Here is a 13,428-nt window from a genome sequence, read left to right as displayed (position 1 = left end):
GATCAGTTAACTAACTCATTTGCAACAACTGAAATCTATACTTCCCCAATTTCAATCTTCGTTCGATCGGTTTAGCCTAGTTAAGTTTAAAGCCTCTCAGTGGTTGAGAACTATTATTCTTCTCTTATTTGTTGTAATTGGGGTACTTTTTGTTCCCATTTTTAGTTTTTTCTGTTTATCGTTCACTCTTTCGAGAGTTTGTATCGTTGAACATTTTTGTTCCTTTTTATTATTTCAACAAGAAGTTCGTTTCTTGGTAAAAAAGAAAAATTGAAGTCTATACTAAGCCTTTGGTGAAGATGAGTAGTCATTGGTTGCTTCTTAGCCTTCTGAGAACTGTTGAACTCTGCAAAAAATATCAAAACCACGGGTGATTTGTGAGTGTCTAAATAGAATATGCAACTAGATTTGACCAAATATCTTGAGTCGGACAAAATACATGCTTTTTAAGAGAGAGAAGAGAGCAAACCATTGCTAGGAAACCCAATGTTCTCTCCGTACTCTTCTCCCTCCCCAACCATCAACCAACCAGCCACCCACCCCCACCACCCCACCGCAGCCGGTAACCATGGCCTTCTCTTCCCCTAGCTACCTTATCCCATCCCCTACCCGCCTCTCCCACCCTTCTACCGAACATAATGAACACTTGAAACTACCCTGCCCGTAAAGCTAAGATAGAGTGTAAAACCTTCTCGATCAAGGTTGATGATTTCTTCTGAGGGAGTCGTGCCCGCTTATTCTAGATTGGAAGGGATGTCACCTACTCCCTTTCCCTGACTTGGGCATTCATCTACTGGCTTTCTTCATCTATCAACCTACTGCTAGACTCCTCACTCACACACAAATTCTTCAAAGAACACCGTAGTGATGACTACACCCTTTGGATTGAGAAGTTGAGCAACAAGAAAGGCTATTGGCTTGAGATTAACGAGCTTGACAGTAATGGAGGCAAGAATAGGATTATGCTTCCTTATGGTGTTGGAAAGGATGGATGGAAGGCATTTTACAATCTCCTCCATAACTACCCCTCTGATGACAAACCTAAGGCACACTGCCTTTCTATCGGGGATCATTTAAACCACCCTTCTCTTCAACAGAACCCTATTTCTAATGAGCAGTCGCCGACCATTTACAACCAAACCACAGATTCTCCCTCAAAATCGACCTTGATCCCTAAAATCTTCGAATGGAGTCGTGGATCATTGTTCAATGTCATTCCTTACATGATGATTGGTACTCCATCCTTCAGACCATTCAAGAGTCGCTGAGTGACTTCTGCTCCATCAACCTCATTCACCCTGATATAGCCCTCCTCAGATGTGAAGATGACAAACAAGCCATTGCACTCACCTTCACTGACGATTGGCAAACCTTTGGCCATGCAAACTTCACTTCCTTATATGGAGCACGAAGAATATAAACTCCAATCGTCAAGTTCCATCTTATGGAGTTTGGATCACAATCCGGGATCTTACCCTTCATCTGTGGACCGATACCATCATCCCCTACATCAGTGACAAGTGCAGTGGATTCTTAGAAATATCGAAGGCAGCTTCAAACCTTAGAGATCTTATGGAACTGAGGATTAAGATCAGAAACAACGGCTATGGCTTCATTCCAGCGACTGTAGAGATCCCATCTGCCATTACACATGAAGATGACCTCCTTGTTCACATTGATCCTTTCTTCATTGCCAGTAATTTGATCGGAAATCGTAGACCTGCCAATAAGGCCCCAGGACAACCATACAACAACATTGCCGGAGCTAGCCATCCCCGCTGTCAAACTCCCTCCGGCGCGGTTTGCATCGAGACTGCTGCTATTGGGCTCGAAAACCAAGGTGCAAGGCCATTTGCCTCTGCTGCACGTAATCATTTGACAGGGATGTGGACCCATCACGAAATTCTCTGTCCTTGACAAAAGGAAAAGCACAAGTCAATGACCACCCTGCCTCCTCTGCCCTGCCCCCTACTGTCATGGTACAAAGCCATTAATTATCAATAAAGGTAGGGATCACGTGAGACGTGACTGTACGGGAGAAACACTACCCATCCCCTCTCTTCCAAAAACGGAAACCTCGATTTATCCAAGACAGCCCCACCTTTGATGGCCACGATGAAATGAACTATTTCTCTAGCCCTCTTCCCGAGGATAGTCCAATCCTACCCATCTGCAACAACCCTAATACTCCTATTACCCCCACCATCCTTTTTGGTGATTTGCCAATCCTCGAGGCCACTGACACTCTCTGGTGTAAACCAATTCTTGAAGAAAACTCTTTATTCTGATTCTGCCTTGTACAAAGGAGTGGGTTGGCTATTTATAAGAGACCAACCAAGGACTAAAGCATACTTAACTAAAACGAACTAACTAAAACAGAAAGTACTAAGACTAACTCTTATATAACATAAGGTAACTTAACGGATTACATCAAACTCCCTCTTTGTTGAAGAAAACTCGTTCTCGAGTTTAGTTGGCCAATGTAAATGCGTCTTCAGCTCGATACTTATACAGATCTGCAACATTGAAGACTGGAGTGATCCTTAGATCAGTAGGAAGGTTGATTCGGTATGCATTGTCGCCATACTTTTTAAGTATTTCAAATAGGCCAATCTTTTTGTCACTGAGTTTGCTGTAAGTCCCTGTTGGAAATCTGGATTTCTTTAAATGAACCATGACCAAATCCCCCTCCTCAAATGTCTTCACTCTTCGGTGGGCATCTACTGCTGCTTTGTTGGCCGCTGCAGCCTTGGTAAGAATCTTCGTTACTTCCTTGTGTAGTTCTACTATTCTTTCCGCCATTTCCTCAGCTTCCTGATTCAAGTCAATAGAAGAGGGAAGATGAGCTAGGTCCACAGTAAGCCTAGGTAATTTTGTATAAACAACTTCAAAGGGAGACTTCCCTGTCGAACGGTTGCGCATATGGTTAGATGCAAATTCTGCTTGAGCCATGTAAGGTCCCATTGCTTCGGTTTGCTCCCCCCTAAGCATCGTATTAGATTGCCGAGGGTGCGATTTGTTACCTCCGTCTGCCCATCCGTTTGTGGATGGCTGGTAGTACTAAATTTGAGGCTGGTGTCAAATTTCTTCCATAGGGTTTTCCAAAAACGACTCAGAAATTTGACATCACGGTCGGACACTATTGTTTTTGGTATGCTGTGTAAACGGACAATCTCTCGGAAGAACAGATTAGCCACATATATAGCATCCGAAGTTTTTTTACATGGTAAGAAGGGAGACATTTTACTAAACCGGTCAACCACGACCCAGACAGAGTCATATCCTCGTTGTATTTTTGGTAATCCCAGAACGAAATCCATAGAAAGATCTTCCCAAATAGTTGTAGGGATAGGGAGAGGGCAGTATAATCCCGTATTATGAGATTGACCCTTGGCTTTTTGGCAAATATTGCATCTGTTGACAAAATTATTAACATCTTTTCTCAACTGTGGCAAAAAAAAAAAAAAAACGAGCAGCCACTAGTTCATATGTTTTGTCTCTTGCCTAAATGCCTAGCCAATCCTCCGCTATGTAAATCTTGGATCAATATCTCCCTTAAAGATGTGTGTGGGATACATAAACGGTCCCCTTAAAGAGGTACCCATCAAGGATATGGAAATCATTGTTGTTAACATGCTCATGGCATTGGAGCCAAATAGTATGAAAGTCACTGTCATGTTCATATGTATTTGGTAAATGACCAAAGGCAATTACTCGTCCAGTGAGTAGAGTTAATAGGCTAGCCTTCCTACTAAGAGCATCAATAACTTTGTTAGTTGTTCCAGCTTTATGTTTGATTACAAAATCAAATTTTTGAAGAAAAGCAATCCACCTAGCATGCATTCTATTAATTGTTTTTTGTGTTTGTATGTATTTAAGAGAGAAATGGTCCGTGAATAGTATGAATTCCTTGCCAATTAGATAGCGTTCCCACTGTTTGAGAGTTCTAATTAAAGCAGAAAGTTCTTGTTCGTAAGTACACCACTTTTGTCTAGGCGGGGTAAGCTTTTCACTAAAGTATTCTATTGGGTGGTTCCGTAACTTCCGTCGGGACAACACAGGCCCTATGCCAATTCCTGAAGCATCTACGACAACTTCAAAGGGGTGGGAAAAGTCAGGTAGGGTCAAAATGGGTGTGGAACTAAGCTTTTGTTTCAGAGTTTGGAAGCTAATGTCTTGTTCCTTATCCCAACCGAATTTACCTTTTTTCAGGGCATTTGTTAATGGGGCTGCAATAGAGCTAAAATGTCGGATAAATTTATGATAAAAGGATGCCAAGCCTAGGAAACATTGAATATCCCTAACAGATGTGGGAGTAGGCCAGTTTTGAATAGATTCAACCTTTGAAGGGTCGACCGAGATACCATGTTTTGATATATAAAAGCCTAGGAATGCTATTTCACTAGTGAGGAAGGAGCATTTAGCTAGGTTAATGTATACCTGATTGTCTTGAAGAGCTTGAAATAAGGTTTGTAAGTGTGTTAAGTGATCATCAACTGTTTTACTATAGACAAGTATGTCATTGAAATAAACTACGATAAAGTTATTAAGAAAAGGACGTAAAACCTGGTTCATGAGGCGCATGAAAGTGCTCGGTGTGTTAGATTACCCAAAAGGCATCACGAGCCATTCAAATAGCCCTTAATTTGTTTTGAAGGCTGTTTTCCACTCGTCGCCAGGTCTGATCCGTATTTGGTGATAGCCACTCTTTAGGTCTACCTTTGAAAACAGCTGTGCTCCACTAAGTTGATCCAAAAGGCCAGACTGTCGAGATAGGAAATCTATATTTGATTGTGATCTTGTTTATAGCTCGGCTATCGACACACATCTGCCACGAACCATCTTTTTTAGGTGCCAATAACACAGGCATTGGACAGGGACTAAGGCTCGGTCGTATGTGTCCCTTGAGAAGAAGGTCATTGACTTGGTCTTGTAGAATCTGATACTCAGTGGGACTCGTACGATAGTGTGGTAAATGGGGTAAGGAGGCACCAGGGATAAGGTCGATGCAGTGCTGTATATCACGCAAAGGAGGTAAGCTCGAGGGGTCTTGTGTCAAGTTAGCAAAATTATCCAATAGGTGCTGAATATCCGGGTGATGGTGGGCATGAGGCGTAGGATTTGAGTCACCTTTGACCACCAACACCCATATCAAAGGGTCGCCCTTTTGAATAAATGACTTACCATTAAAAATGGTAAATAGTTGCTTAGAAGGAGAAGGTGATTCTTTCCGGGTCTTGTGATCCAACGTCGAAGGCAATAGAAAAATTTTCTTGCCCATCCAGTGAAATTCATAAGTGTTTTCCCTGCCCTTATGTATAGCTTGGAGATCATATTGCCAAGGACGGCCCAAGAGAATGTGACAAGCATCCATATCGATGACATCACACACAATCTGATCACGATATTGGTTACCAATGCTTAAGGGTAAGAAGAAATGGATGTCTCACCCCCTTTCCGAATCCACGAAACTTTATATGGATGGGTGTGTGCATCAACTTTGAGGTTAAGGGCAAAGACTAACTTATGAGAAACCATGTTCTCACTGCTGCCACAATCGATGATGATGTTGCACACTTTTCCGTTCACAGTACAACGGGTACGGAAGAGGGCATGTCACTGGTTGAGCTGATCGACCTTTGGTGCCAAGAGAATTTTTTGGATAAAACAATTAATGAAATCACCATCATCAGGCTCGACATAGGTGAGTTCTTCCTCCCCAAGGGACTCAATCTCAGCATCACCGGTATCAATGTCATCGACCAATGCCAGGGTTCGTCGTTGCGGACACTCGTCGGACAAGTGACCCACTTGTCTGCAGCGATAACATTTTCCCATTGTCGGACGGACATACTGATTCATCCCTTTCTTGGATACCAAATCAGTGTTCTTGACTGGAGGAAAAGTTTTAGGTTGTTCCTCTGTTACTTTGGAGCTGGAGGCAGAGGAAGAGCTGCCGACAGTGATTGGTTTGCCAGTGTTCGAGGGAGAAAATTTAGAACTAACCGTCTTATCCCAAGCTGTTCGACGAACCGGTTGCCTGCCCCATCTTCGTTCTATCTTTTCTTCAATCTTTGTAGCCATAGTGATAGCATCTGTCAAGAGACCAATGGGTTGGATGTCCAACTGATCTTGAATGTCTTCTCTGAGGCCATCAACAAAGCAGGCAATCTTGTAATCTTCACTTTCGGTTAAGTTTGTTTGGGTGCCTAGACGATGGAATTCTTCGATGTAATCGGCAATGGTCTTAGAACCTTGGTGACATTTCTGATATTGCTGGTACAATAATTGTTCAAAGTTGGACAGTAAAAATCGTTGACGCATGAGGCGCAACATCCGTGGCCAACTACGAATGGGACGCTTACCTAGGCGCCGTAGATTTATTTCCAGCTGATCCCACCAGGCTGAGGCACCAGACTGAAGTTTAAATGCCACAAGCCGTACCTTCTTATCATCCGGTGTATTGGTATAGTCGAAGAAGTTCTCAACGTTCTTTACCCAGTCCAAGAAAGCTTCAACGTCCATCTTACCGTTGAAAGGAGGTAAGTCAATCTTCATTCGAAAGTCTGTACGCATGCCTCCTCTGTTTTGATGTTCGTCCCCCCTGAAACGAGGATTGTGTCGAAAAAAATCCTCCTCCTTGCCAGAAGAGTCTGATTCTTGAAGTCTCAGCTGCCAATCTTGATGTCGTCTTCCACGGCCTTCCATGTTTCTTGGTGGAACCAGAGTTTGGGATCGGTTTCTTGGACGTTCTTGAAGTCCAAATCTTTGTTGGCCCTCACGATTACCCAAATCCTCACGTAACCGTTCTTGTTCCAAAGCAATGTTTTCCAGGTGCTTTGACAAATTTTCCATCAACCAGTGGATAGTCTGCACACTGGAACGAACCTCCCCCAAGGAATCTTCTACCAACAATAAACGATCAGTAGCTGTTCTTGGAGAGAGCGGTTGAGTTGTTGAGAGATCTGCCGCAGGTCCCTTGCCGGAAGGTGTTGTGGACTTTCCTGCCATCAGATCCCAAGGAGTTTTTCGGGGCTCTCATACCAATTTGGTGTAAACCAATTCTCGAAGAAAACTCTATTCTGATTCTGCCTTGTACAAAGGAGTGGGTTGGCTATTTATAAGAGACCAACCAAGGACTAAAGCAGACTTGACTAAAACTAACTAAAACAGAAAGTACTAAGACTAACTCTTATATAACATAAGGTAACTTAACGGATTACATCACTCTCCTGGCCACAAAACCTGCATTGTCACCAAACATAGCCACCTCTAATATATCTACCCTACAACCATTGACTGCAGAACCTATCAGCATCGAATACGAGGACAAGGCTTTGGAAAAAGGCTTGTTTTCACCTAATGGTTTTCGGTAGTATTTAGAAAATTATCTAAAGGAGCCAGGCTTCTGCATTATGGCGGTTCCACAAACAAAACCAAAGACAAAAAAGCCTAATAAGATGGGTAAAACAAAGGTGGGAACCCGTGAGCTCAAAAGCCTCACTTCATCTATCAATTATGAGAAACAGAAGCTTCTTCAGGGGGGCCTTCCATTGCTAAATGAAGCTCCCGTCATGGAATGTTAGAAGGTTGGGCTCGTGGAAGAAGAGAACCCTAATAAAGCAATCCATCTCCCGCCTTAATCCAAACGTGGTGATTCTTCAAGAAACAAAGCTCTCCACTATAGACACCAAAGTATTTCCTCTTTTCTTTTCACTCTTTCGAGAGTGTGTTTTTTTGAACATTTTCATTCCTTTTCATTAATTCAATGAGAAACTTGTTTCTTGTTCAAAAAAAAAAAAGAGACTATAGACACCATCGTTGTAAAGTCCCTGTGGAACGCTCATGGATTTAATTGGACTGCCTTAGATGCAAATGGAACAGCTGGTGGAATTCTCATCCTCTGGAATGATTCAGACTTCACTGCCAATGAGATTATAGAAGATCCCACTCCTCCATCTTCACGTGAAATCCATCTAACTTGCACCATTTACCATTGAGCCAATCAAAGTTCAAGGGTCTTCCACTTTCGAATCTAAATAAAGCCTTATCTGCTAAGAAAGGGTTAACTTAGCAATTCTTCGAGAAGAAACTTTTGAGGGAGGCATCGATTGCCTTTTAGCTATCCTGAGTGCAAAATCTTGAGATAACCATGACATTATCCAAATATGTTTCCACAACTTCATGTTCCTTTTGAACACAATAATAGTTGCTCCCTTTTCTTCGAAAACCTCATCCTCTACGGTAGGGGATGCCATCATACTATCTCTGATCTTAGCCCACTCTGCAAAAGAAAAGTTAGAGGCACCCTACAATACCTTCCCTTTGAAATTCACCAATGATTCTTTTATCATGTCCCAATAGGTTATCCAATCGATCTTTCTAATCCCTGCAGGTACAATTATGAATTTTCTTCCACCCGAAGGGGGCCAAACAACCCATTTCAAAAACCAACCTTTCAAGAGTCTTTTTTCGGAGTCGACAAGTTCTGTTCCCATCCCTTACTTGCATGGAAAATCTTGAATACAAAGGACAATGCAGAAGTTCCACCAAAACATTTTCTAACCACTGAAGTTGGGAAAGTTGAAGAGAAATATGAATATTCTTCCTAGAGTCTTGAGAAAACGGTCACTATCGCACCCAACCCAATAGTAATTGTATTGAATGCTGGAATTTCTCCAATCCATTTGAAAGCAGCCAAAAAGGACGGTGAGCTGGTTAGGAAGACATTGGCAGCGGCTTAGGATAGGAGGACGTCGGCAGCGGAGTAAGGTTAGGAGGGAGTTGGCAGCGGAGGAGGACGTCGGCGACAGATTAGGGTTAGGGGAACGACGGTGTTGGGTTGGCCGACAACACCGAAGGGTAGAGCGGCGGCTAGGGTTAGGGATGGCGAGCAGCGGCGATGGCGAAAAGAGGACCGAACGAGGAACCCTAGCGGCACAGATGAGAGCAGAGGTGAGGGTGGGTAGTGGCGATGGCGGATGGAGGAGAGGCCGGTGGCTAAGATTAGGGTTAGGGTTAGAGCGGCGGCTAGGGTTAGGGTTAGGATTAGAGAGTCGACGACGAATGGAAGAAGACGATAAGGGCTAGGGTTAGGGATAGATGGCAGCTAGGGTTAGGGTTTGCAAGATGCGGTGACGGTGAACGGCGCGGCGGCTAGGGTTAGGGTTGGGAGGGAGAGAGTCGGGGTGAAGCTTCAAAATATCCACTGCTGATTTTTTTAAAAAGTCAGGGAACATTGACAAGGCTGATTCATTGACTATGTTCCAAGATTTTTTCAAAAAATGGAGTTATCAATGCTGTCCAAAATGAGACTTACATTTGTCTCATACCCAAAAAGAAAGAGGCTAAAAAGAAAGAGGCTAAAACAGTGTACGACTATCGACCGATCAGCCTCATCCCATGTGCCTACAAAATACTTGAAAGGGTTCTCCCCGAACGCCTCAAAAAGGTATTGCCTCTCACTATCACTAACCATCAATCTAGAAGGAAGATAGATATTGGATTCCGCCCTTATCGCAAATGAAATCATTGATGAATGGAAAACTTGAAAGTTAGAAGGGGTGGTGATCCAACTGGATCTTGAAAAGGCTTTCGACATGGTAGATTGGGACTTTCTTGATATAATCCTATTTCACAAAGGATTTGGGGAGAAATGGAGGAAATGGATTACGGCCTGTATCTCTACTACAAGCTTCTCCATCATCATAAACGGGAAACCGAGGAGCAAATTCACTGCTACAAGAGGCTTGAGCAAGGGGACCGCCTTTCCCCTTTTCTCTTCATTCTCATCACTGATGTCTTCAGTCGGCTGCTTCATCATGGAGAAGAACAAGGCCATATCTCAGGTTATGTCTCAAATTGTGGCTTGATTAGAATTGATCATCACCTTTTTGCAGATGACACCCTCCTCTTCTCCAAAAAGGATCCCTTCTACATCAAAAACCTACACAAGATTGTTAAGTTTTTTGAGATTGCTTCGGGTCTCAACATCAACTACAACAAATCCAGTGTATTTGGCATCTCTATCTGCACACGGACCATTAACAAAATCACCAAAGCATGGGGCTGTTCATCGGGAAGTTGGCCATGCACTTATTTGGGATTACCACTCAACGGTAACCCAAAAAAGGAAGCTTTCTGGTTGCCAATCATTGAGAAGCTTCATGTTCGGCTTAGTAGATGGAACAACTACTTCATTTCTAATTCATTTCTAAGGGGGGAGGCATACCATTCTTCAATCCATCCTCACGAACCTTCCCACATACTTCTTGTCTCTTTTCAAAATATCTGGCAAAGCGGTAGAGAAGATGGATAAGATTTTTAGAGACTTCTTATGGGAAGGACCAAGAAACAACGGCAAGCCCCATCTCATCAATTGGAATCGCACACAGCTCCCTATCAATGAAGGAGGTCTCGACATTGGGAACATTAAACAGAGGAACCATGCTCTCCTCTCAAAATGGGTGTGGCGCTACATAACCGAACCTAAACAACTATGGAGAAGACTTATCTCAGCAAAGTACTATGGAACCCTCTCAACTCTTTTGCCTATAGCTGCCATCCAATTCTAAAAGGACCTTGGCCTGCGATCACTCTACAAACCAACCTCGTAAAGGCAATAGCCATTTGTCTGGCGGGAGAGAGTAGCCAAATCAGCTTTTGGAATGATAGATGGTTTGCATAGGGCACCATTGCCTCTCTCTTTCCAAATATATACACTCTAGCAATGAATGTGGGAGCTACAATTGGAGACCAATGGTCTAGAACTACTTCCTCATGGAACTATAATTTCTGCAGACCCCTTAAAGAGGAGGAGATTGAAGAACGGATGCAATTATCTGTCTTGCTCAGCCCGATCTGCCCCCCCTTCTTGAGGATCATTTGGAGTTGGCCCCTAGAGCCATCGGGAGAGTTCACCACTAAATATGCCTTCAATCTTCTCAACACTCACCCTGCCCAATCAGCTCCCACCCTTTACCCTTGTATATGCCAAAGAAAATGTCCCAAGAAAATCAAATTCTTTTGTTGGGAACCAGCCATGGGGCTTTAAATACGCATGACAGAATACAGAGGAAGCACCCTTACATATCACTCTCCCCCACTGCTATCACCTCTGTTTTGGAAATTAAGAGACACAAAGTCACCTCTTTATTCTCTGTCCTTTTGCCACACGTTTTTGGAGCAGTGTTCTCTCGGCTTTTGGATGGTCTACAGTCCGTCACTCGCATCCAACCATTATTCTTGATTGTTTTTTGGTGGACCATCCTTTCAAACATGGCAAAGCTATTCTATGAGTTCAAATTGTTCGGGCTTTCTTATGGTCTATATGGTTAGAAAGGAATCGTCGGGTTTTCAATGATAAAACCCTCTCTTTTGGAAACTTTTTTGATAGAGTTCTTGTTTTAGCCTTGGGTTGGTGTGTAATTGTTTCTACCCCTTTCAACAATTACTCTCTTCATGATCTTATTACAAGTTGGAGAGCTTTCTTGTAATTGCCTTTGAGGCCTTTTGTATATTTCATACCATCAATGAAATATTTGTTTCATATAAAAAAAAAGGAAGAGAGAAAACCATCTTGGGTAGTCATTGGTTCAAAGGGGCTAGTGTAAAGTGAGAGGGAATGAGTTCAAACCCCATAATGGCCACCTATCTTAGAAATTAATGTGTTTCCCAATACCAAATGTTGTATGGTCAAGCGGTTGCCTTGTGAGATTAGTCGAGGTGTGTGTAAGCTGGTTTGGACACTCACGAATATCAAAAATAGAGAGAGAGAGGAGAGCATCTAGATGGCTCTTACAAGAAAACCACATTTTTCTCTATCTTCTTTAGTTGCATCGTAGGAACCTGCAGAAGTCAAACTTATGTTGCATTGGCAACAACCTTTGCTTTGCCCCCTCTTTTGTGAGGATTCTAAAGGAGTCAAATTTAACCTGCAGAAAGGAACTCTTGTGTCTAAGTTATGCTGCAGTTTTGTTATTCGTGTAGAAAGGATGTGGAAACCAACCTCTCTTTGTTCATTGTGATTTTGGGGTCAAAGGTTGGCTCTCTATCTTTGGTTTATTTGACCTCAACTTTGCCCCGAAAAAACAGAAAAGATTGACTTCTGGAAGTGCTTTCAGGATGGTGGCTAAAAAACAACTAGAATATTATGGAGAAGTGATATTAGGGATTTTATTTGGTCTTTTTGGTTAGAGAAAGACAATAGGATCTTCAACGATGGTTTAAGTCCTCAAATGTTATTTGGCAAAATGTATCAGCTTATGGCCTCAAATTGCCGTGCCATTCATATAGATTTTTGTAATTATAGCAGCTTTTTAATCAATTTATACCTCCTTGGCTGAGGGATCTCTCTTCCCTCTACCTTTTGGCTGTATTTCCGTTTTTCATTAATGGAAGTCTGTCTCTTTTGAAAAAAAACTTGAAATTACTGTCATCGGTTTTTTTAATTTCATGGTTGATGCTGGGGCCGTGATTGCAAATTTTACGACTTTATTTATTACATATTTTCATTCTCTCTCTCTATCTATTATTTGTTCAGAAAAATATTGTTCTAAATGATTGCTTTTCCTCTTGGGATTGTGTGTCAGGGTCCTGCAAATAAGGGATGTAAATGTTCTACATGCCATGCCAATTTTGGTGACTGCCCAGGACATTATGGATACTTGAGTCTTGCTCTCCCTGTTTTTAATGTTGGTTATTTTACTACGATATTGGAAATTCTAAAGTGCATTTGCAAGGTATTGAACAGATAAGTGAAATGCTTTCCCTGGATTAGTGCAAACTTTCTTGGAATATTATTTCTCATGTCTAAAGTTTCTCTACAGTCATGTTCTCGTATACTTTTGGAAGAGAAGCTTTACAAAGACTTCTTGAGGAAGATGAGAAATCCTAAATTGGAAGCCTTGAGGAAGTGTGAGCTTGCGAAAAAAATCGTAAAGAAGTGTACTACCTTGACAAGTAGCAATAAAAGCATGAAATGCTCCAGATGTGGATATTTAAATGGTTTGGATTTCACCTTTTATTTTGATGTAGACTCGAGCTAAGCCCCATTTATATGTCAATTATAATTTATTCACCTCTGTTTATAAGGCTTCTCTAATTTTTGGATGCTTGTTTTTATTTGTTACCTAAGCTATGTTTGGGACTAGTGAATTCATACTCAACTAAAATCGATTTGCAAATGCACATGCATGATTTACCTGATTATAAAATAAAAAGGCAATCCACTTTGTTTTCATGTGTTCTTGCATGATGTGGTGATCTTTCATTTTCTTATTTGAATCTCAACCATGTGATTGGTTTGCACCTGCATAAAAGTGGGCTTATAATTGATTGAACTCCATTTTTTTAATGGGAAATAGTTTCATTGATAGTATGAAATTACGAAAGAGGGGAAAGATCCCAATCCATGGGAGTTAAAAAAAC

The 13,428-nt window shown here is 42.0% G+C and overlaps 1 protein-coding gene across 1 annotated transcript in view; it reads left to right on the top strand.

Moving 5' to 3' along the window:
- The window catches only part of LOC111025743 (DNA-directed RNA polymerase III subunit 1), a 28,234-nt gene that overhangs the window by 1,182 nt on the left and 13,624 nt on the right, over positions 1–13,428 (top strand). Inside the window, exons 4-5 of the mRNA XM_088118450.1 lie at positions 12,591–12,740; positions 12,828–13,005. Coding sequence (XP_087974576.1) covers positions 12,591–12,740; positions 12,828–13,005 — 328 coding nt within the window. The remainder of the gene's footprint in view (positions 1–12,590; positions 12,741–12,827; positions 13,006–13,428) is intronic.

The sequence above is a fragment of the Momordica charantia genome, unplaced genomic scaffold (genome assembly GCF_013281855.1).
Source record: "Momordica charantia cultivar OHB3-1 unplaced genomic scaffold, Mcharantia_2.0 BLBB01000158.1, whole genome shotgun sequence".
NCBI lineage: Eukaryota > Viridiplantae > Streptophyta > Magnoliopsida > Cucurbitales > Cucurbitaceae > Momordica > Momordica charantia.
This window is presented reverse-complemented; position numbering and strand designations above follow the sequence as displayed.